General features: G+C 37.0%; 1 protein-coding gene across 3 annotated transcripts in view; it reads left to right on the top strand.

The window, feature by feature from the left end:
- CSMD1 (CUB and Sushi multiple domains 1) overlaps positions 1-26,139 on the top strand; it is a 1,150,295-nt gene that overhangs the window by 201,591 nt on the left and 922,565 nt on the right. For all 3 annotated transcript variants that reach the window (XM_048078081.2, XM_048078083.2, XM_048078082.2), the window contains exon 2: positions 14,953-15,169. In XM_048078081.2, the coding sequence (XP_047934038.1) occupies positions 14,953-15,169 (217 nt within the window). The remainder of the gene's footprint in view (positions 1-14,952; positions 15,170-26,139) is intronic.

The following is a 26,139-nucleotide window of genomic DNA, read 5'->3' on the forward strand; positions in this document are numbered from 1 at the left end:
GAGGTCTCCCCTGAGCCTCCTCTTTTCCAGGCTGAACAACCCCAGCTCCCTCAGCCGCTCCTCGTAAGACTTGTTCTCCAGACCCCTCACCAGCTTCGTTGCCCTTCTCTGGACTCTCTCGAGCACCTTTACAAATCTAAATAATTTTTTGAGATACACACAAAGGAAAAAATAAAACTGAAATATATTTATTATGGGAGAAATAAAACTTGATCTTATGTATGTACAGAAAGATACCATATTCTTTCTTCAGTTATTTACTCCAGTATGAACTGAAGGCACCAAATCAGACTGGCAGCATTTTGGCACCCGTTTGAATCAGTGTAGATAAAGCCAAGGATTTAGAGCAATGCTGAATCACACCTGTAGTTTTTCATGCAATTATGTTTGTTACTGATAGTGCAAGACAGTGGTTAGTTACTCCGTTCTGAATATTGCTGTGAACAAATGTCAGTTACTGATTTCATGATGAAGGCTCAGGAGCTCTATCACCCTCCATAGCCCCTCAGTACTTAACTTTAATAGTATGCAAACATATCTGTAAGATACAAAAGATAAGGTAATAAATTCCCTGTGGTCAAGATTATTAAAACAAGTCAGTTCATTTCATGTATGGTCTCTGGCAGCTGTACTTTATAATCACCGGGGAATATGTGTCTGTTGTGGCATTCCCACCCTGGTACTGTCATGATTAAAAGGTGTTGTAGATTGTATGTTTTTTTAGATGTTTTTTCTTTGGCTGTCTCTGTTAACATAAAAAAATGCAATTAATTTCATATTTAACACATGCACGTGTTGTCGTGTTACCTATATTTTGATTATATCTAACTTCACTTATGAAATAATATTGTTTGCTCTGTTAGATTGTTAATTTTTCATAGGAGAATTTTTATATGTGCAGTGTACATTGCATAAGGCAATAGTACCCATATCCATTCACATGTAATAAAATCTAGCTAATAAGCACAATTATGTGTATGGAAATAATACAACTGTCAAGAGGAATGTTTCAAATCTTCAATATTAAGATAACTCTGCTAAATACAGAAGATAGAGACAACCTTGAGGAATAAGACGTAGTATTCAGACTACACTGATACAAGAAATGTTAGAATCCATATAATAAGCCCAATTGCTTCCATTTTGCACAGAAATAAGAAGCAATATATCAAACTGCAGAGAAAACTGTTTTCAAAAAGCTAGCGAGTATGCTGAGAGGACCAAACTTAATCCTGAATATATACATGCAGAGATTGTGGATATCATGCTGCTATCACAAATATTTTAGCATACCTGCCAATTAATGTCTGAGACTATTATAAAAAATGATCAGCGCATGAAATTTCTTCTAAGAAGTAACTTTTTTCTCTCCTTTCTGCCTTATGGATATTCATTACAACTTTAAGGTTATTAGTGTCCCTGCTTGAGTAAATGGCTTTGCTCACTCACTTGAAGTTAGGTATTTAAAGAATACTTCAGTAGGAACATTAAAGGGAAAATATTCTAGGGGAGCTCCAAAAATGTTACAGGGTAAGGGTCAGTATAGAGACTGGTATTGTCACGTAGTCCCTAATATATAGCCTATTTTGGTCATATAGAAGAGTTCATTTTTCAGAAAGAACAGTCAATCTTGTCCATTGGTATTTACTAACATGATTTGTGATTATGTGAGATCACATAAACAGCTGTAAAGCTGTTGTCTGGCTTGCAAATAAAACTACCTTGATTATACTTAGATAATGAAAAGAACAGCAGATATTCAGTGTGAACTCGTATTAATGGTGCTACTAAACTATGCCCAGAGCCCTAAAATTATATTCAACGTGTATAAATGAATACAAATAAAAGTGGAAAGTCCTAAAGTGACATGAAATAAAGAGAACCCTAGTTTTCCAGAACAACAAATGATTTCCTTGCAGTAGATTTGTAAAATTACATTTTTAATGCAAAACCTAAAATTCTTCCTTCTAAATGCATTTGTTTTAGCAAAGGTGATTGTTTTAACCCTCAACTCTAATGTAATATCATCTGATCTTTCTACGTCCAATTCTAAAAATAACTCTTCCATCTTTTAAAGTGAAACATCCCTAATGACTATTAAAGAATTTATTGCCACTCATTCTCTTTCCCCAAGCTATAACTTAGCAATCTAATTTGGAAGGTAGTATTTGTCCTTCTCAGCTGATGTCAGTTGACTCTGCACTGACAACTGAAGAACACTGAATTAAGAGGTTCTGTTTTAAACGTAAAGAAAGGAATGAATTTAAGTAGCAGAGATGAACAAATTTGAAACCTTTCCTGGAAGATTCTGTTGTCACACAGAGTTTAAGGATGGGAAAATGCTGAAAAGCCTGCAGGATAACAGAAATGATGCACAAAATAATAACTGACAGGGAAGAAAAAACAGTTAAAGCAGATGATACTCATGGAGCAATTATAATGAGACATATGGATTTTCCCACTTTTCAGAATTGGGCTTTTTGACAATATGCTCTTCTAATACAAAACCAAACTGCTTGAACTGCATTACAGTTCTCAGCCTCATGATTTAGGCATTCAGTGACAGAGGTGGTAATAAAAAACCTGTTCTAGGATCCTGATATGTGAGCAGGGCTATCAGTGAAGTGGTCTGGGAGAGTGGCACCAATAAAAAATGAAAGTCAAAGTGACAAGACTGAAGTAATCAGATTTAGTACAGACAGTTATCCTCTGTTACAAGAGTCTGGCAGAAGGGAAATCAGGAAGTCCTACCAAGATGTCTCTGTTCTCAAAGTAGCTTGCCTGCAGTTGAGTTGCTCCTATTACAGCGAATCTCGGAAGAGAATTGGGATTATTGCCTTAGCGTTACACAAACAATGAGACCATCACTTTACCTTAGCTATGCCACACTCATTCTTACCGGCTGTTGCTAAGCAGCTGTAACAGTAATAGTGATGTTTACCTGAAGACTGAATTTATTTCACTTAATTTTAGAAAATCCAACAGAGGAATAAAATTCACCCTGGCCTCAATGATCTCCATCTGCAGAATGAGTTTGCATCTATGAAGAATAGTTTTGCTTTAAAGGGCACTAAATCTGTCATTAGCTCAGGGTTTTACAATATAGGATCTTAGGCTCTCTGAAAGAACTTTTTTCAACACCACCTCCAATGTATTTCATAGCTGGTATACAATTTAAATTGTTTTTCTCCTTTTCAATGCATTTTCTTTCCTTCGTTTTGGTGAATCTTAAATACAATTGGAGTAAATTGAAAGGAAGAACAAAGAGAGTTTGAAGAACTTTGTTTTACCAGGCTAAGATCGTTGCTTTAGAAGGAAAAGGGATAAAAACTGCATATAATTTAGTTTCTTTTAACTAAGAACTCACTGCTTTGTCAGAAGGAAGGACTGTTAAACTGTAGTCTTGAGAGAGCAATTATGGTATTTTTATTTTTCTGGCACAGAATTGATGGTGTTGTAGACAGGATTTTTAAAAAAGCATTAAAAGCCCTTTAAAAATGTTTTCCTGCAGAGAAATATATTTTGCTACATTTTATTTCCACATTAACTTGTTTGAATACTGATTTATTGGTCTTTTGCATGTTTCGGTATTGAAAAGAGAACATGAAATATCTTTTTCTCAATTTGTAATGGCAACCTAATCCAGCTGATGTATAATATGCATTTCAGCATTGAGAACTTCATTAAAATAAAGAAAAACTTCCACATACCAGCAATTAAGATGTTTTGCTCTGGTACACAGCAAAGCTACCATTATGGCAGGATTCGTTTGAGAATTTCTTGCTGAATGGTAATATTAATCTTTAACCTTCTCAAAGATTTAATTTCAGTTGGGTGCTGGATAAAGGTTTAAATATACATAGGAAATAATTGTGCACAAAGCTATTGCCTGACAGAGTACTAATCTGCAACTTTGAAAACACTAGCTTTTCTGTTTAATCAACACAATTAATGAATATATATCCTGTGGCTAGAAATAAGATCTGAATTTAAAACTTTTTATAGACCGATGAAGTTGCAGTCACTTTGTGAATGCCTGCATCAGAATTTAAAGTTATTACACCCATTTTAGCATTTACCAACTGTTCATCTCATGTGAGATGGACCTAGTTAAGGTCCTAGACTGGTCACACACAAAAATTGTAGGATTGAATGAATCTGTATTTAAATGAAATCAATCTAAATTTTGCAATCTAGCTGCCATTTTTCCCTCAATTTTTAGTTTTAGCTGCCAATCTACAGAGAGTGTAGTAGTTAGAAGAAACTGATTTGTGTTAGGAAGGGTCAATTCTGGCAACTGATAGAGGCAATGCTCCATGCCCTAGAACCAGCCAGTGGCAAGCAGGTACTCCTGGTAGACTTCATGCATACACATGTATACAGTGTGTGTATATGTGTGTGTGTGTATATATATATATAGTAATATATATATTGCTAACCACACAGACTGACAGACATATTCAGTACTCCCATGAGCTTGGACAGGCTTCCTCATGTTTCAGCTCTGGCTGGTCCAAGTGAAGGTCTTTTAGAGGCAAAGGTATGGAGACATATGTACACTGTGGTTCCTTCCAGTCTCCCAGTAGCTGCCCCTGAATCCCAGTGTCCCCAGTCGCTCTTGTCTGGGCATATGAGTCCAAGGGCACAGCCCCACTCCACCTGCTGGTACTCAGACATAGAAACACAGAATCACAGAATTGTAGGGGTTGGAAGGGACCTCGAGAGATCATCGGGTCCAACCCCCCTGCCAAAGCACATACACAGGAGTGCACACGCACACACACGCAGAGCTGGGCAGGACTCTCTTGGTCCCCTGGTAGCTAGCCCCCAGTGGTCTCACCCTTGGACACACACAGATTTAAGGGTCTTGACCCTAGAGACCCCCGGACCCCACAGTCTCTCTCAGAGACACATTCCTCCTGGCTCCCGGGCCAGTTCACCTGCTCACTGTCTCATCCAGCTGCATCTTTACAAGCACTCACACACTCACTCATACACCCACACCTGCTCCAGGGCACCATGGGCTTGTGGGTTCTGACCATGGTCCCAGTCCCATTGCTGGCACTGCGACCCCCGTGCATACTGAGCAGAGTCCCCTTACCCAGCAAAAGATTTAGAAATGGGAGTTTAATCACAAGACAGGACAGATTGTGTGCTGAGCAGGCACAGGGCATGGCCAGACAAGCGTAATCATGTGCAAAGTCTTTGCATGACTAGCCCTTCACATCCCCTTAGCCCTTTATTTTCCCACTCATTTTCTTCCCCAGATGATCTAAATCCCTTCTTGCCTGCTTTCATTCCTCCCCTAAAAATCCCATAGTAAGTTGTGTGCAATGCCAAAATGTTCCTCCCTTTCATCCCATAATGACAGTGACCCCCAGTTTGATCTGAAAGATGTTTTTGCTCCTGTTGACCCATTGTGATGGGTGTCATGCTGGGATGCTGGGGCTAAGGGTCTCCTGGGACAGCCATGGCAGAGGCCTTGGCAGGGTGTCCCTTCCTCTGAGTCCTTAACTTGGGTTCCTGCCTGCCCTGGGGCACCTGTGTGTCTCTGGGCTTCTGGAGGTGGGCTTGTGATGGGTTGATGGCTCCTGGTGGGCCTGAAGGGGCTAGGATAGAGTGTTGTTTGGGCTCCCCTGTCTGCTATCCTCACTTTCTGCTCGTTTGTGGATGCAGAGATGAGCTTTTTTTTTTTTTTTTTTTTTTAAGCATATAACTGTACCAGAACTAAATAATAAGCTTGTTATTACTGATTTCAGATAAGTAAGTTTTATACAGTTTCTCACCAGTTCTCCTGAAATGACACATTTTTGCCTGGGTTTTGCAAGAGCATCATGAATAAAATCGCACTGGTCTCATTTCACATTAGCCTGGGACCATCTTGAATACATCTAAATATTTGTAGTGTTGGAGCTTTGCAGCATCAGTTCATCCTGCCACTGAAGGGTGGCAGATAACAGCAAACAGGGCCTGACAGCAAGCAGGCAGGTGTTCTCCATCAGCTCTTTGTCCTCTCTTTGCCGACTGGGGGAGCATTTCAGTTTTGCCAACAAAGATGGTGGCTTGCCATTGCGAATAAATCTTCAGCAATAACTAAGTTAAAAAGAACTTAGTACTTTCTGATTTGATTAATTCCTCAGAAAGTGCCTTTTAATGGTGTTGTAGAGTTTACTTAATAATTAATGTTTAAAGGATGCTTGAAGTAGCCAATTGTTATTTAAAACAGTCCTCAGAAAGCAGTGCTTGTGCAGCTCTGGCCATTTGACATTTCTGTTCTTGACTGAAGTTAATTTGGGAAGTAACAATTTTATTGGGCGATAGCATGCTTAGAAGAAAGCTTCAGGGTATACTAATTGAGAAGGCACAGTGCAGAAAGAGGCCGGTCTTTGGTGGGGCTGGAGCAGACCTGCAGGCCCTCGATGGCAGGCAGGAAAATACTGGGGGCTTACACAGGAGGTTGGAGGGGAAAACAGAAAGGTAGAATATGAAAACGCAAAAGAAAAGGAAACAAAAAAAGGGGGGGGGGGAGGGGAGAGGGGGGAAATTAAGCCTGCAACTGCCTATTTATGTCTCACACCTATCTCCTGCTCTGCCACCTCATTTGATGTCCTCGAGTTGCTGCTTCGTTGCAGAGAAGTGGTGCCCAGCTGGTGCTGCTGTCTGCCCTCGTGCCCATCATCAGGCAGGGAGGTGTGATGGTGGGTGTGGTGGTTTTACTCAGGTGAGCAGCCGAGCTCCACCAGAGCTGCTCTCTCACTCTCCCTTCACAAAGGTAAAGGGGAAGAAAATACAATGCAAAGGGCTCAAGATTTTAGATATGGACAGAGAGATTGCCCAACAATTATCGTGACGGGCAAAACAGACTCAGAGTAGGGAGACAGTAAAAAGTATTGCCTATTACTAACAAGCTAGAGAACTGAGAAACAAAAGAAAGAAACTAAAAACACCTTCCCCCCATCCACCCTCTTCCACTTCCTCCCCACCCAAGCAGTGCAGGGGAATGGGGAGTAGGGACTGCGGTCAGTCTACAGCACTCCTTCACAGTCACTCTGTCCCTGCTCCACATAAGGTCCCTCCTACAGGATGCCATCCTTCCCAAACTGATCCTGTGGAGGCTGCCCACAGGCAGCAGCTCTTCAAGAACTGCTCCCACACGGCTCCGTACCACGGGGTCCATCCCCCAGGAGCAAACTGCTCCAGCACGGGTCCCCCACGGGCGGCAGCTCCCCCCAGACCCCCTGCTCCTGCGTGGGCTCCTCTCCACGGGCTGCAGCTCCGGCCCGGGGCCTGCTCCTGCGGGGGCTCTCCATGGGCCGCAGCCTCCTCCAGGCCACATCCACCTGCTCCACCGGGGGCTCCTCCACGGGCTGCAGCGTGGAGATCTGCTCCATGTGGGACCCATGGGCTGCAGGGGGACAGCCTGCTCCACCAGGGGCCTCTCCACAGGCTGCAGGGGAACTTCTGCTGCAGCTCCTGGAGCACCTCCTGCCCTCCTGCTGCACTGACCTTGGGGGCTGCAGGGCTGGTTCTCACTCCTCTCTCTCCCAGCTGCTGTTCCACCACAGGTTGTTTTTCTTTTATTTTTTTTTTCCTTTCCTTTCTTAAATTTGCTTTCACAGAAGCGCAAACAACATGGCTTATTGACTCTGATCTGGCCAGCAACGGGCCCTTATGTAGCCTGGGGCAGCTTCTGGATTCTTCTCACAGAAAATACCCCTATGCCCCGCACCCCCCCCCACCCCCCCCCCCCCCCCGAAAACAAAAACAAAAACAAAACACTTGCCACGTAAACCCACTAAAGTGTGCCGGGTCCCAGGGCTGTGTGGCAGCAGAGCAGGCTAGTGACATGCCCCACAGCCCAGCCACTGCAATCCCCTTCACGCCGTGGCATGTTTAGCAGGGTAATGTCTGCAAAGCAAGGCAGGGCACGAAGATGTCATGAAGAAACAGTGCCCACACCTCTGGAGAAAGCAAAGAGGGTAGACTGAGTAGCTTCTGATCATTTCTTTTCAATTTTGGAATATAACAATGCTGGACAGTAAGTAAGCAAGGATAATTTTTTTCAATCTGCACATTTTCAGGTTGCAGCAACTTAGCTCATGGGCTTTATTCAGGAAAAAATAAAGTCTACCTAAAATTCAAACAAGATACTCAAATTATTTTTCACTATGATTTCAAAACAAGTTGAGACAAGATTGGACCATGAATTAGTATCAGCAATAATTTAATTCTGTAGTAACTTGTTGTAGTTTAAGAGGAAATATTTTTTATTCTACATATGTATAACAGCACATCTTAGCACTACATAAGGAACACGTTTTTCCATTCTTTTTAAAATATTTGTAAATATTAAAATATTTACTGTTACTGTCATGAGCTTTGCTACTCAAAGTAATTTAAATTTTCTCTAATACTTATTAGGATACCAAAGTTACTGTAAGTGTGCAAGTACATGAGTTAGAGGAGTCATAAGTTCAAACATGAGGTGCTCTGGGCATGGGAGAGATGTGGATTTGAATTTTCTGTGCAGGAGAGAGAATTTAAAATATGTGAGGGCTTTAGCCATCAAGTCTTACAATTAAGGCTTCACAAATAAGGATAAAAGAGAGATGATGGTCTCAGGGATTCATCTTGCTATATATTCAAAGAAAGTGATTAATGTTGTTTTGTCCAAATTGCCAGAGGGAGCTAATCCTAAAACAAGGTAGGTGAAGGCACATGTGTCAGCTAGATCCTCGTAAGATTTAGGGGCTGCTGGGCCTGCTGAAGGCTTGCCTGGAAACACAAAATTAGTATCTGAGATCATTGCAGACCTACATAGTAAAACTAAAAAATTATTCATCTTTTGAACACAGCTGGAACGAGTACCTGCAAGAGAGCACTGCTAGGCCAGCAGAATTCAGAACATAAAAGGACTTAAGGAATATTTTGATATAGCAATAAATACTTGTTTTTTAGTTTCCATGCCTGAACTGTTCTTTGTGGAAAATTCTTCAATGCATCTGTTTAAAGTTGAAATTGGTAGAATAGGTTATGGATCAGACAAAATAAATAATAATAAGTCACTAGAACCATGTGTTATCCAGAGTTCAAAAGACAATCATGGGATAGAATTGCTGTACTGATAATGTAATCTTCAGCTTCAATTTACCTGAGATTCCCCTATTTAAACAGAGTCCTATGGAGTTAAGGAATAGCAAACTGAAAAACATGAAACTTGTGTTGGTAGACTGTATTGAAGAAGAAAATCAATTCACACATGGTTAAATATGATATATTGAAGAAGAATCAAGACTTTATTTCTAAAAATATATGCTTTTCAAGCATATTGGATGTATCAGGTCATGTCAGCTTGAATGCAGATAAACCTAATCAGTATTACCAAAAGACATCAAGATAAGACCCCTAGTAAAGACCGTAAACGAAACAAATGAGGTAGTGCACAAGAAAGCTGTTACATTGCTAAAAGATTGGCTAAATGTTGTGCCTTAGGGGTAGGAGAAAATAGCCAGTTTTTACAAGAGAGGGACATCAAAGAGACATGTGCTGGCATTTGTGTTCAGCAGACTCATAAATGATTTGTAAAAGGGAGTAAGTAATGAAGTGACCATGGTGATACAAAATTATGAGTTAATGAAGATGAGGATCAATTGTGAAGAATTACAAAAAGGGCCTTATGTCACCAAGTAAAGAGGTGTTGAAGCAATTGATGAAATTCAGAGTAGATGAATGTCATGTGATGCATATAGTCATAAAGAGTAGAAAATATAGAGGAGAAAAAATCCTAATTTTCCATGTAAAATGTTAGGCTCTAGCCTCCCTGTAATTCTTGAGGAAAGGAATCTTGTGTGTAATATACAGTCATATAAAAATGCTTACCTTAGAAAAAGAACATATCAGATTAGTAGGAAAATAGAAAATGGAATAAAAATATCATTATGGAAATGGTTTGTCTGTGATTTCAATACTATGAGAATTTCTGGTCTCCCTGTCTCATGAAGGGTGTAATAAAGATGGAAAAGGTTCAGGGAAAGGTGATAAAATGGCTGTAGTACAAAGCACAGCTAAATAAAGTAGAACTTTTTAATGTGGAAAAAGAAAAAAAAAAAAGGATCTGTCAAAGGTCAATAAGATGGTAAGTGGCATAGAAAGCATCAATAAGAGTCAACCATATACTCTCTTTTCATACAAGTTCTAGTGGCGCATCAAACGAATCTAACACAGTAGCTACTGAACAAGCATAAAGAAGGGTTTTTCATGTTTTAGAATTCCTCGTACAATACATTAAAGGTCCTAGAAGTTAATGTGGAGGATTACTGGACAAGATTGTGTAAAAGAAATCTACCAAGGACTGTTAAACACAAAGGCGAGGCTACTGGAATGTGTTCCTCTTCTGGGATGTGTTCATCCCTGAAATGCAGATCTTGAAGGTGAGGAGAGTTCTTCCTAGGAACTTCCTTTGGTTTGCTATTGGAAAAAAACTACTGAGCTAAATAAGCCTTTGATCTGGTCTAGCACGGCTGTTTTTGTTTTCTTTTTACACTTGTTTATAATACTGTTAATCATATTAGGATCTAGCTTTAATCAGTGGGGAAGAAAGGCTCTTTTTGAAACGTTCTTAGAATTTGTGAGAAAGTTTTTTTAAGAATTTCAGATATCAAAATCTTCTCTTGGCCTCAGTAATGGTCACTGCATTCTTCTGTACCTGCGGAATGAGAACCCTACTCATAACAGTCACAAGAATAAATGTGACTTCATTTTCATTACTGTGACTGTTCAAAATATCTTAGAGTCTTATTTATGACTTTATTATAACTAGTTATGGTGTGTTTTATATTTTGTTTGTTCAAAATAGGTGTATCTTGAAAAATTGCTTTCTCTACAAATGTGTGTAGATATGTATATGTATGCATATAAATATACACCTGTAATAAGTGTGTCAGTCTTCCACAGAATACATGATGTACTTTAAGAAAAGAAGTGGCTTTCTTTTTGTTTATTCATTGTAGAAATATTTTGCAATAGGCCTCACCACTTGAAAAATGAATCTGTACTTCTGTAGATCTAATTATTAGATACTAGTAAAAGGAGATGTGATAAATATAATTATGATAAATGTAAAGGTCCATGAAAATAAAAGACCAATTTTTAGAAGATATTTAGAATGTTTGCATTTTGTGAGATTTGTTCTAAGTCTTATGGCAAAGCAGTATTAAATTCTACTAGTGATTCTACCACTATTTACCTTCAGCACTTAAGGCAAAATTGCAATATTTTAAGTTTTCCTCATGTACTTTAACTTACGGGTAACAACTGAGAAAGGTGTGCCTGAACAGGTGCAAACAGTCCTGCTAAGAATCTTTGTAAGGTAACATTTAGGTTGAAATCAATGTTAATAAATTTCAACTACAAGCTGAGAGCTTTAGTTTTCTTATATTACCCTTTTCATATCATAAAGTTAAAATAGCTGTCCTGAAATATCTTCTTACAGACAACATATGACAGAAAATTAATGCTAATAGCATAGTTTGCATTCATATACACAACAATTTGGTGTCATACTAATAAAATCTTGGCAGCCTAATACACCCTTAATATTAAAGTAATTCAGTGTACTGATAATCTTCTCAATCAATGACTGCACATCTTGTGAAAAATGGCAACATATATTTTTTTAAGCTGTGTTTTTGACACAGGGGCCAGAACTAAAGTGAGTTGCATGGGTAGATTCTTTTTAGGGTGTATTCAGGAATATTCAGCCTACATTTTTTTTTGCGCTTATGCTCAGCCCAGCAGAACTGTTTGAACTCTGCTAATACTAATATTCTTTTAAGATTTTCTTGTCAGTATGCTCAATTTCTTTAATTGCTCTTTTTCGTTTTTTCTGAATTCCCTGGAATTTGTTGACACTTTCTGCTATTAAGGCACCCATAAGAAACAAAGTGTTTGTAATTAGTCTCATCAGTGTCCTATTACTGGTCTGTGGTGTCTCTGCAGTCAGAAACTGCATTTTTGTGTGGTATTTCATTGCCAACTCACATCTAATTTGCTGCCACCTGTCACTCGTAAGTCTCTTCATTCCTGTTCTCCAAGTATATCCTCCTACTGAATCTCTCTTTTGGATTCTAAGTGATTTGATGTTGCATTTACTCCTCAGCAGAGGTGTAACATTTGACAGTTCTAAAGGCTATAGACTTACATTTATTGACAAAATAGGTATTATACAGATAGCAGATCCTTTTTTCCCCAGTACCACTCTGTTAAAATGCTTCATGTTTAAACCAGGCAGGGACCTAAAAGGATGCCAGTTTTCTGGAACTGCACATCTCTTACAGTCTCTTTGACTGTTGTTCACTTCTGTTTTGTTTTTAATGAAAAATAAATATGTATATATGTAATATATGTATATTTATTTACATATGAACATGTAAATTAAGAGCAAACCTAAATAACACTTCACAAGAATCATTTTCTTTTATGGTTCTCTTTTGCCTTGTGCTTCTTGATTCCAAAGTGAATAGGCAGTACGTTTATGAATAGTTTCAAAGCTAGAGGGATATAGAGAGAGGAGAACAAAAGCAAATCGGAGGAAGAAAGGGCTCTGGGTGCTAAGAAATGATTAAGTTAAACACAGGTGAAATGTTGGCTTCCTCATTTATCATTAGTTTGTTTATTTTCTAGAGCATAATGCACAGTAACTTGAATCTGTAGTAAGTGGTAAAAAAAACAAACAGCTTTTGGAATAAAACTAAAATGTGGAAGGATTTCAGTATAACTATAGAATTCAAACTCCACTGATTCAGAATTCAAATTAATATATCCAGAGAGTACACTGCTCTTTCTCCATCCACTCTTCCTTCTCTAGTTCCTTTTCAGTAATGTAGGCAAAAGTGTTTTTTTTGGTTTGATTGTTTTTTTTTGTTTGTTTGTTTTTTCATCCTAAACAGGACCAAAATAACCATGGTGGTGGCAAAATGTGGGCTTATTAGAGTTGTTAAAGTATGTTGAGGAATAGAACCTGGACAGATGAGTGGGGCTTCTGAGGAGCAGTGTGTGTGGAGCGTGCGATGGAGAGGAACAATCACTGATGGTTGAAAAAATTCTGCGAGTAGGCACTTCTGTAAGGAGGCGGCAGAACTCAGGCCATTTTGGGGGTGGAAAGACTCATTTGCTAACCTCAGCAATTTTTCTGTTTTACCTTAAGCCAACTGTAGTGTTTCCTTAGAGGCTGGGGAGGGGAATTTGTTAGTCTGGCCAGAAGGCCGAAATGTAGTTAACATCGTCTTACATTATTCTTACACAAGCATTAGAGATTTCCACTCCTAAAAGTGGTTCTGTCTTTGATAAATTTTAGGCAAATTGCTAACTTGCAGTTGATAGCTCTCCTCTTTCAAATCAACCCTTTCACACCAGGGTGGTAGGAAAGAAGCATGGCGTATAGATACTTGATTTACACAAATGAATTTGTGGATGTTGGTGACATGAAGTAGCTCATTAGTGCAGTAGAGTGGTGGGCTGTCACTATAATATTCCTTTTTTATTTTCAGAAAATTATTTCTGTAGTAATTAAGTTATTTAAAATTGCTCCCTGACATTTGTATGACATTTCTATTGTGGTTGTAGGAAGAGGAATACAATGCCAAGAATCTACAAGGATGCTGACAAATCACAGTGAACCAAACATAACTGAAAGTTTCATGCAATATTGTTGTAATACATTTGTTCTTCAGGAATCTTTAGTAATATCTTTTTTTTTATTATTATTAAAGCAATGTGAATTGATCAGTAGATACAATAGAGAAGATTTTTACTTTAAGATCTGCCAAATCCCTACAGCCTTTTTGTCTATTCATTAGAGTTTTGTTAGGTTTGAATTTAGTAGAAAATGATTACCTATTAGTTCTTTAGTTTTAACAGCAAAACCCTTTTATTAAATCTATTTTATTAAGATTTGGAAACCTCCCACAAGCATTTGAAAGCACTGCTCTGAAAGATTCAGTCTCAGAGACCTACTACTGTGAAGTTAAAAATAAAATTGCAGCCTGAAATACTTTTCTGGTTTAGGTATAACAATAAATGCTTGGATTATACTTGTTCTGAAGTGCTTAAAATGCATGTAATAATCCAAGCATTACAGTGCACAGAATGTCCTTAAACTTTTCTCTCTTCAAATATTTCATTAATGCTTCTCTCCAGCTCAGAGCCAGTACAACTACTGTTTGTGGGATTAACAAAATCAAGTAGGAAATTAGCAAGAGTGTGCACTGTAAGTCAAGGTTTCTTGCTGAGGACTTCTTGTTAATGAGCTACCGTACCCTCACAAGGTTTGTAGGATGTACAAACCAGACGGAAATACCTGCTGAGTAAATCCGTAGTGTTATTATTTTAGAATCTTTACAAAAATTAACACTTTCCTGATCACAATACACACAGCACTAAAGATGTTACACCACAGAAATTTGGCTGTTTTCTAAGTACAATATTACTGTTGTTTGCTACAGCATGCGTAATAAATGTGTCTACGTTTTGCTCTCAGTGTTGAAAGCATGTTTCAGAACAGAAGAAACTCTTATACTTTAGTATTTGTATAAAAACTTTGTAAATGGCATTCAGCAAAAAAACTTTGAACACTCTCTAGCATTAAAACTGTCAAACTGTTGAATTTATGGCATCAAGATTAATACTTAAATTTCCAATTTGGATGAATAAGTCATACCTTGCTAATACTACATAACCTCTAATAATGATTCATTGCATGAAAAGATGGTAAATACCTCAGAAAATCCCACAAAGGGGTTTTGAATCCAGAGAGAAGAATGCTATAATTGCAATTTTACACTGTGTTTGTAAAAAATATTATAACATTAAGCTTCCATATAGTTGCTCATGTAAGAATATGTACTGGGGGAGGGAAAAACACTAAAATAAATATTTTGCTTTCTTCTTTTTCAGGTCAGAACTGTGGAGGTTTAGTACAGGGACCGAATGGTACTATAGAAAGCCCTGGATTTCCTCATGGTTATCCAAATTACGCCAACTGCACATGGATCATTATCACAGGAGAGCGTAATAGGATACAATTGTCATTTCATACTTTTGCCCTCGAAGAAGATTTTGATATACTGTCAATTTATGATGGACAACCACAGCAAGGCAATTTAAAAGTGAGGTAAAGTACTTTTTTTCTTTCTGCATTTGTTTCTGTCTCTTTTTTTTCTCTCTCTCTCATGAATGTATGTTCTGATGATACAACTATGTTGTGTTTCCATAGTTCTTCCACAGCCAAAGAAAGAACAATTCCCCAGAATCTCAAAGCAAATAAGCAAATACCAGTTTCACATCTTTATGGCCCTAGCTTTTTTATCATTATCATCAGGCTTAGTGCACAGTTCAAGATTGGTTTTATTAAAGGCACTGAACACAGGAAAATTCTACATTGCAGCATCACATTTTTATTTTTCTGTCCCATGATGGAATCCAGATTTGGGCTAGGGACCTTCTCCTGAATGCACTCATTCTTTGAAAGAGGTCCTATTGAGATCACAGTTTTCTTTAATACTGTGCCTATGCTTCTTGAATCAGAAGGTTCTGCTGCTGATGCTAGAAGTGTCCCAGGATGTCTCATTGAATGCGGCGTAGACAAAGTGGGAGGCAGTACAGAAATCTCTGATAAGCAGTCTCATTAGTGAAAGTTAGGCAACCTCAGGAAATAATTGCCAGATTAAATCCTTAAGGTGACTATTGCCTGCCTTGCAGATATTGAGGAGTTGAGCTGTAAATTTTTGATTTTGCCAAAACTAAATTCCTTTGTGTCTACATGCAGCGAGGTAGGGATCCGTCTCTTCTGTCAAGAACCAAGTGATAAGACAAGAGGAAACAGCCTTAAGTTGTGCCAGGGGAGGTTAGGTTGGATACTAGGAAAAATTTCTTTACTTTAAAGGTTGTGAAGGATTGGAACAGGCTGCCCAGAGAAGTAGGTGAGTCACCTGGAGGTCTTTCTGTAGATATAGAGCTTAGTCACATGGTTTAATGATGGACTTGGCAGTGCTATGTTAAAGGTTGGACTAGATGATCTTAGAGGGCTTTTCCAACCTGATTCTATGATACAATTGTTTATACATTTTTTAAACAATTAGGCACCTTTAAAGGTCAGAAGTGGTGGTGTCTTATGTGTCCTAGTACCACTGAGATTAGAAAGATGCTTTACTGATGCTTTTGATCTTGAAGCTTTTAAAGAACACAACTTCAAATTTTGTTGCATTAATTTCATTGGAGTATTATTTTGGGTTCTTCAACCCAAAACTGCTGGATCTAGACAGCAGTGCTGAAAAACCAGCATTGCTGACTGTGCCGCTCTGTATTTTTCTGTTCAGGCATGAGATTTATGAAGTACTGTAAAACATTGCTGTCAGTTCTGTTGTCTGATTGCTCTTTTACATGCTGCTGATTTATATTATACTGCTAAAACAAATGTGGGAACATCACCAATGTGTTCTGCATTTTAGTGAGTATTATCATGTATTTCTGACAAAAACAATGTTCTGATTGATTGATTGTTGACTTAATTCAAAAAGTTTTGAAAATTGTGGAAGATAGTATTCAGCTACCAATTCTTTAGTTGTACAGTATGTGTTCTTTATTTACTGTTTATTTATTTGATTAGAACTTGTATCACCTTCATACAATGAATATTTCTTTTTTTTTTTTGGTCGAATGCTTTTATTATCAATAGCTAACACACCTACTTGTTTTGCACTAATCTGTTAGTAGAAAATTGTTTAAAGGAAGACCACCAGATGATCTGTGGATATGAAAATAGAAGACAGAAATTCTTAAGTATGATCTTGATCCCACCGTAATTGTATTTGCCACGGATTTCAGTAAAACAAGGATTTCATTTCCAGCTTCCAACAGTGAAGCTGATATTTGATTTACCCTTGCCTGTATTTGCCAGTTACTTTGCTTTATAAGTGGTGTTAAAAGGAAGGAAAAAAAAAAAAAAAAGCATCTGTTGGCTTCATAGAACACGGGTTAAAAAAGCAGAATTTGACTGACAGGTTTCTACTGACATTACATACTTAAGTCACATACTCTGTGACTTAAATTTCCCTCAGCTTTGTTGCACAAAGCACATTCACAGGTGTACCCCTCCACAATTGCACATTTCAAGACAATTCACTGAACAGATATTGGAAAATTATAGTCTTGTTTTTTTAGCTGACAACATTCAAGTGCAAGAGAGCACCTTGGAACTTTTGCTTCAGGGTATGCATATTATTATTATGGTTTTGTACAGATGAAAATGCTCTGCTAGATTTTGGATAATTATATTTCTTTAGCCATCATACAAAAAGTGGAGGTTTCCCTTAAAAATAGCTGTGTAGTTATATCGCTTTCACAAATTATAATCATTGCTTAAAATCATCACAGATTTTTTATTGCCTATTTTAGCTGCTAAAGCAAAATTGGATAAAACAAAATAGTAAATTCATCTAGGTTACTGTACTGCCTGAAGGACCTTTTTGCATGCACCAGGATATTTTCACTAAATATTGATTGTTTAAACCAAGAAAATAGAACCACATTTAAAATATGTTGAAATGATAAGGTGGAGGAATAAATTGTTTTAAGCTATTTGTGTGGAGGAAGAAAAGAGAAGTAGTTGTAAGATGTGTATGAACTTCATGTGTTATTGCATTATTAAAGTATATACTGATTTGAGGAGATTATACATAGTAGTGATCATAGGTTATATAAGATATGTTACGAGGAAATAGAGAAATAAGATAGTAGTAGGTAGAATGATTTAAACAACACATAAGGCACTAAAAATGTTATTTTGCATCTTCCTATGTTCTAGATAAAACCCAACTAGCATGGTTATGATAATGCTTTGTAGGGTACTGTAATCAATTGTATAAACAAATATGAAGTTAGGTAATTAATTTCACCATATGTTATTACTGAAACAGATGTCTCAATCTTACATTATTGGAAAACAAACAAACAAACAAACAACATATAGTAATATTTAAGTTGATGAAGGAAGACTTCAAAATACAACCAAATTCTAATTAAGCTGGAGAAAGATGGAAAACGTGTTCTTTGTTTGCATTTTAAATTGCAAAGGAGTTGCCATTTGTTATATGCAGTTAACCAGGAACAGGCAGAATTTGTGTGGATGAAACTCTTGTGGCATAGTAAGATACTGCACATTTGTAGTCCTTTTGACTTGTTTCGCTAAGAATTGCATTCAGCGATTCATTTTAGCTCAAATACTATCAAGTGTTTTCCTTCTTGTACCTGCCAGGTACGATAGTAAAAAGTAGTATTTTTAGATAGAAATGAGACGTATCAATGGGGCATGGGGAATAGGGACACAGTGCAGCTCTGAAGAGGCTCCACCTACATGTGGAAGTAAACAGACAATATTGACCTATTTACTTCTGTACTGTTGGTAGATACATTCTCTTCCACAAGCAAGTGAATTCAAAACAGACGTTTCAACAGTTTTTTTTAGATTTCAAAAGTCATTTTAGGGCTATTTGTACTACATATTGATCTTCTACAGCTAGGAGATGAATGCTCATTAATCTAAGTCTTGCTTTTCCTATGCTTTTCCTACATGCAAAATTCCTGAGTAGAGATTTCATAGATACAGTGAAGCAGTACAGGACTGGACAAAGAGAAGTGCCTATATCAGAACCTCTGCTGCTGAAGGGATGACATGGGGTGTGAGGGGACTGTAGCCCTGAATGGCAAATGCTGCAAACATGGTGAACAGTGATGTCACATGTGCAGTTACCTCATCTCAGATTATGGCCTGAGACCACTTTTTTTTTTTTTCTTCTATTTAAAATACAGGTTAATAATGTAATCACTCTGTCAGTAAAAGTTAATTCTTTTAGAATCACACACCCAATTTGCTTTGTGATTTGTGAATCACTCACCCTATTAGTTACAGGAAATCTGTGGAATATTCTCTGGAATCATCCTTTCCAATTGATCAATTCAATCTTTCAGGTAGTCCAGAAAAACTCTTAAAAATGAATTCCAATGATTTTTTTTTTCTTACTCAGAAAAGCTGCTAATCAAATTATATACACTGATAGGAAAACACAAATGTACAGACATGAATATTTTGTTTCTGTATATTCACAGCTGTTAGTAATTTTAGACATACATGATATATATTCTTTGGAATAGGATTTTAAAATGTTTGTTTGCCTTCATGATTTTTGGGGCCTTCTAAGCATTATTTATTTTTTTCTGGGTAATGATATATTAGATGCTGCTTGGTTTTGCTCACATTAGTTGAAATAAACACTTTTGTTTTAATGAAGCAGTACTGTAAAAGATGGAAATTGCTAAGGGAGCATGTAATAAAAGCTTACAAAAAAGATCTGACAGGCATATATACAATGTATGCTAAATAGCAATATGTTCTTCCTGCTTTCTTGAGTCATTTAGAAATAATAGGAATTGAATATGAATTCTGAACATTATTCACTTTTTCCTGTCTCCTGCAAGCAGTAAACCATAAGTAAATTCTGGGTTTCATAATTCAAGCCTGGAGATAAAAAAAAATCACGGGGGTCAAAGTTTGGGCTCCCGTTTATTATTAACTTTTTTTTTTTTTAATTTATCTTAATAAACCAAGATTTATCATGTATCCAACACATTTAATAAATCAAGGTGCTTTATTTATTTATTTATTTGTTAAAGGGCTTCCATCTTCCTTCTCTCCAGGATCAAGAGAACAGTAAACAATGAAGGGTTTACTGACTGACTTTTCTACAGAACTGCTGACACTGCAGCAGCTAGAGCTTTGTACAGTTTACTATTCTTCGTTTCTTTTTTTTTTCTCCTTCAAATTTCATGTTGTTTTTTTTTTCTCTATATTCCCTCTATATTTCTATTTCCTTCAAGTTGATTTCTTCACTGTTTATGTGTGTGTGAGAGAGAGAGAGAGATGGTGATTAACTGCATGAAGTTCAACAAGGCCAAGTGCCGGGTCCTGCACCTGGGGCGCAACAACCCCAAGCAGCGCTACAGGCTGGGTGATGAGTGGTTGGAAAGCTGCCTGGCCGAGAAGGACCTGGGAGTACAGGTTGATAGGCAGCTGAATATGAGCCAGCAGTGTGCTCAGGTGGCCAAGAAGGCCAACAGCATCCTGGCTTGCACAAGAAGCAGTGTGGCCAGCAGGTCTAGGGAAGTGATTGTGCCCCTGTACTCGGCTCTGGTGAGGCCGCACCTCGAGTACTGTGTTCAGTTTTGGGCCCCTCGCTACAAGAAGGACATGGAGGTGCTCGAGAGAGTCCAGAGAAGGGCAACGAAGCTGGTGAGGGGTCTGGAGAACAAGTCTTACGAGGAGCGGCTGAGGGAGCTGGGGTCGTTTAGCCTGGAGAAGAGGAGGCTCAGGGGAGACCTCATCGCTCTCTATAGGTACCTTAAAGGAGGCTGTAGAGAGGTGGGGGTTGGTCTGTTCTCCTACGTGCCTGGTGACAGGACGAGGGGGAATGGGCTAAAGTTGCACCAGGGGAGGTTTAAGTTGGACATTAGGAAGAACTTCTTTACCGAAAGGGTTGTTAGGCATTGGAATGGACTGCCCAGGGAGGTGGTTGAGTCACCATCCCTGGAGGTCTTTAAAAGACGTTTAGATGTAGCCCTTGGTGATATGGTTTAGTGTAGGACTTGTTAGTGTTAGGACAGGGGTTGGACTAGATGATCTTAGAGGTCTCTTCCAATCTAGACGATTCTGTGATTCTGTGATTTTCTGAAGAAAACAGTATAGGAAAGAGCATGGTATCCATCTATCCACAGTATAGAGTGGATATGTCCAAGAACACAGCACAAAGTAACAGCAACTGAGTTAGCATTCACTTTGGTAAAACAAGAAAAAAACAAGATTATGGAATAATTTCAGCAGGATAGTATAGTATTTTGTAAATCTGTAGGAAAACTATTATTTTATGGTTACGGAAATTTCTTACTAAGTTCCTGCCAGTAAAGGTGACTGTCAATGACCGTCCTTCCATTTTTTGTTTCATCAGATTTTGCTTGATTTTTTTTTTTCAGGTTTATAGTATTAGGAAGAAGGAATCAGATATAGTAGAAAACTAAAATGTGATTTGTTTTTTCTGTCATAGAATCATAGAATATCCTGAATTGGAAGGTACCCACAAGGATCATCAAGTCCAGCTCCTGGCTCCATGCAGGACAACATAAAAATTAAACCATATGTCTAATCATTTAAATGACAACAGATACTTTCCCCCAACATCATGAAGTGGAAGGAAAGATAATTTATACGGGCAGTGCTGACAGGTTCAATCTCATATATGGCAATTTTTTTCAGAGATGGATAAAAGGCAAAAATCCCATTCCACAAATTTTTATCTTCCCAATTCAAAATGTTAAGCCTATTAATTTTGTTGGCAAGCCTACATAGTTTACAGATTTAATGAAAAAATATTAAATACAAAGTCAAATAAGCAATTTGTTCACTAACGAGCTACCAAGAATTATAGACCACATTAATTACATGTGGCTGATACTAAAGGATGGTCAACTATAAAACAATATGATACTTTTTTTTTCCCCAAACCATGGAGTATTGTTTTCTTTCACATAAGAAAATCCATTTCACATTTAACAAATTACTGTTTATTGAGGAAGAAAAAGTATTCAGTTCATTTAACAAGTCAGAGCAATTCATGAATTTATACTGCAAAATTCTACATCAGATGCAGAAAATTCTTCATCATGCATTGCAATGTGATGTTTAATCACGTGTAATAATGTGTAATGTTTAAGTCAGTATTTTTTTCTTTAAAAAATGAATGGGATGCTCACCATAATGAAGATGTAGTTATGCTCAATTTCCTTGTCCTCTTTAGAGGCAGATATCTTTGACATCTTTTATTTATTTATTTATTTATTTTTTAATTCGAAACTGGTCATAGTACATATTCAGAGAATTTAGAGGTGTTCCTTGCCTCTTCCATATTTCTAAAACTGGAGCTGTGTAAGTGACAGCAGTGATTTTGTGCATTTATTTATAAAGTTTCACCACAATATTAATTGGAGGGGAAGAGCTGGGATGTAACTTTGTCAAATAATAATTTCTGTAGGTTTAGATACTTTAGCATGCAGATAATCTTATTGTTTTGTGGCAATATTCAAACTTGATTTAAAGGGATAATAAAAATTTGGTATATAAACACCTTTCTAATAACATAAAGAAATGTTACTCAGCATGTTTAAAGACACCTCATAGCCTACTGAGAAAAATAGGTTATTCTTTATGAATAGTTTTTAGGTGTTTCACATGACAGCATTTTTAAGTAAATCTTTGATTTCAGATAAGAGGGACAAATTTGCCTCCCTTGTTATTTGTCATTGCATATGGATATATTACAAATAATTAGTTATTCATCTTGAAATAATCATATTTATGATCATTCTAGGCCAAAGAACTATAAATTCCCTGATTATATATTATTTAAAGTTGTTTTATGGAACAGAACACCTTGGGTATCCATTATCCAGTGTTTAAGCTACAAAATCACAAAAAATTTCGAGCTGCCACTGTGCATATGGATGTATATTTCTCTCTTGAAGAGCTCAGTTTGCATCTTCATTTTACGTGAATCTCAGAATAAGGTTGAAGTATTACTTCAGTACCGGTCAACTATAAGAAATCTGTCTTCACTGGTATGATGTCTTACTGATGTGCACAGGGAACATACATATTGGAGAAAATTTTATGGAAAGTTGCTTTGGTTCTCTCAGAGAGATCAATTTAGAATCTGCAGAAGTACAAATAGTTTCAGCATTTTGTGAACACTGCTCAGTACACAATGTGGTGTTTCTTTTTTATTTCTGAAGCTCCTAAAAAACACAATTTGTCATAGTAACAACATACGTAGTAACAACAACACACATTTAGGCACTTAGACATACTTACAGAATAAATATCTGTAAGATGTAGCATTAATTGTGTTCTCAAAACTACTTAGAAACAGGATACTAAAATCTATTAAGACAGATGAATACAGTTTGGGGAATTACAGATCTTAAAACTTAGATGCACCTTTAAAAGTCTCTTCAGTGTAGCTTGGTGATACAAGTGACACCAGAAATTTCAATCAATTTTCTGACTAAATGGTACGTAACATTAACTTGATTGTTGTTTGTGTAAAGAATTTTTACTTTAAAATACATTATTTTTGAGAGTGGAGGCAATTGCTTACCTTTATTCTTCTCACATAATTATATATTACACATGCAGTATACATGATGCAGTTCTTTAACAGCCTTTCTGCATTTTCCACCATGTTCAAAGACTCCTTTTTATTTTAGATGACACCAGTTGAATTGACAGAATTACGTACAGAAGCCTTGTTGATCAGCACCCCTAAATTCTGCTGATCCTAAATATCCAGTGACTGTTACAACAGTTCTTGGTCAGAGATCTGTCTGTTCTTATTCTGAATGCAAGCTAATAATTAAATTACAGTCTTTAGAGTTTTTGCAGCTGGCCTCCTCATTGAGAAAAAAGTCCACTTGTCAAAATCTGGTCCCTTTTGAGAATTGTTACGGTTCATCTGTATCACAGGATTTTTCAGAGTTTTTAACTAACTGTGATAGGTAACATTTTGATTCATATATAACCTATACTGTATGAAGAAATTTTGACTGCCTGTTTTAGAGAGGAAAAACATCCTTTAAGCTGATGGCAAATTAAAGCGAGAAAAAAAAAAAAAATGCTTTACGAAATGGAGTAACTTATTTGTCATATTTTTGATGAATGTAGTTAAACTGTGAATCATGTTCTCAGCTGTCATCTGGTAATTACCTGCCTGTCTTAACTGAGTCTTGTGATTATTGTTTGTATGATTATAGTCTGTTTTTGGGTAAGAGATCCACCCTATGCTGGACCAGGATGTAGTGATGATGGGCTTAGTTACAGTATCATAAATGTTCAGGCATTTCAGATGAATTCTGCAGTCTGATCCGAACTTATGCAGTGGAAATTGAGCATCATCTCCTCTCCTAGCCAGTCACACACAATCAGTTCAGTTTGTAAAATAAAATTTGTAAACAAACTTTGTCAGAAGTATACAGCTCTCAGTATTACCTAATTTTCCTCAGTTTTCATCCTGTTTATATTCAAAAGAGCAGCTACTGACATTATCAAGGACCCTGAGTTTTGACAGTCATGTTCTTCACACTTATGTGAGAAAAAAAATGTGCTGTAGTCCTGCCTTATTTCTGCCCTCATACTTCATGTGAGTGAAAATTATGTATGCTTATCTACATTCAACTCAATGAATTTATAAAGAAAACATGGCTAGTTGATAAGGAACACATAATGAGAGTGATAATGATCATAACGAAAATGAACACAAATTTTGGTAATAGGCTATTTGTCAAGAAAAAGCACCCTTAGAAGACTTCTTACCAATGACTGTCTACTCTTTTTATTGAGTGGTTCTCTTCCACCTGCAGACCTCATTTCTATGTTGCTGTCTTTCAACAAAAAGATGATTTTAAAAAAAAATAAATCCTTTTCTCATCTTCTACCCCCACAACACAGACGTATGCACTCTGGTTCTCTTTGAAGAATTTAGTGTGAACACCATTCTGAAAGAAAAGAAAAATGACAAGGAAGAGAAAGATGGCAATATTAGATTGCTGTTTGTCTTAGTTGGTAAGACAGTCTTGTTCAGTAGCCTTCGGAACTTAAATAAGCACAATAAGGCCGTAAATAACAAAATTGTTCTGAATGTGAACAAATGAATAAATGCTATTTAAAAATCCATTTAAAATTTTTTTATTATTTTGAGATAATTCTTCAGTTCATGAATTACTGAAAGAAAACAGTCCACTGTATGACATTCAAGGTAAGTCTAAATAGAAACACATAAAAATATATTCTTAAAACTTTTAATTTTTAACAGTTACATTTCAATGCTGAAGGTAAAAGTCCTGTATCAGTCTTCTTAAAGAAAGAAACAAACTTAATTAATAAAAAATTAAAATTAATTTAAAAAAAAACACTTAATAGCAGATTTTGTTTAGAATATTGGATTATAGAACAGCAAAGCACAATTTAATTTGATAATAATGGCAAATGGGGAGCAATAATCCCATTGATCCCAAACAATTCTTATTGATAAAGGTTCTTTGAAATACATTTATAGATATTAAAGTTTTGATTACTCAAAACATAGGCTACTAAAGATTGCCCAAAGAAATGTCCTTAAAGTATGTATGCATATCCATGTTTACCTTTGAACACAATTGACAGCTGATCAAATATCTCTCAAAATAGTACAGTAAGAGATGATTTTTTTTCCTCCAGTGAATGTTTAAAGCAACTTTCAGCACTTTCTGTGGCTTCCATTGTGTTGTTTTGTTGAAAGTGAATTTTATCTCTCACTTTTCACAATGACAGAATGACATTAGTATTAGTAGTTTCTCAGTCACCCTTTCTTTGCTCCCAGAACTGATCTAAGTTATTTACTGTTTGGGCAAATTAGCCTTTACTCTTCATATGTCTCATACACAGGACTGTAAGAACGTTGTGGGGTTTACGTGAGGAAGAGGAGGGGAGTGGGTTTGAAAAGTTTGGGATACCAGAAACAATGTGTTCACAAGATTATAGGTATGCTAAATCCTGATTTTAGGCAGGTATACATAATCTGTGTGCTGAAAGACTGTAATTTAGTATAGAAATTGTTTCTCCGCCATCAGTTAGTTTAGGACTATTTTTGTCGTGTGCCATTGCAGAATACAAAGCTGAGCTGTTAATTTCTTTAGAAACTGTCTGAAGGTGGAAAAGTAGGTTAAGAAGTCCCCATAGGCTGTGTAGCAGAACAGTCTTACAATCAAAGACAGGCACTATTTTTTTTATGTAAAATTGTTCATACCAACGCATTTAACTTTGATGCACCTTCCAACAGAAGTGGCCAGCAACAGGTAGGTTAGAGAATTAGGAGAGCTACAGAAATCCAGGTTTAATCCACTGAGTAGCCCAGTTCATATGAAGGGCATGATTGTAATGTCTGAGTCTCAGTGTCTCCCTTTGAAGCTGTTCTGCCCTGAGTAAATAATTATTTATGTTATCAGAAA

Source organism: Anser cygnoides, chromosome 3, assembly GCF_040182565.1.
Source record: "Anser cygnoides isolate HZ-2024a breed goose chromosome 3, Taihu_goose_T2T_genome, whole genome shotgun sequence".
NCBI classification, from domain to species: domain Eukaryota; kingdom Metazoa; phylum Chordata; class Aves; order Anseriformes; family Anatidae; genus Anser; species Anser cygnoides.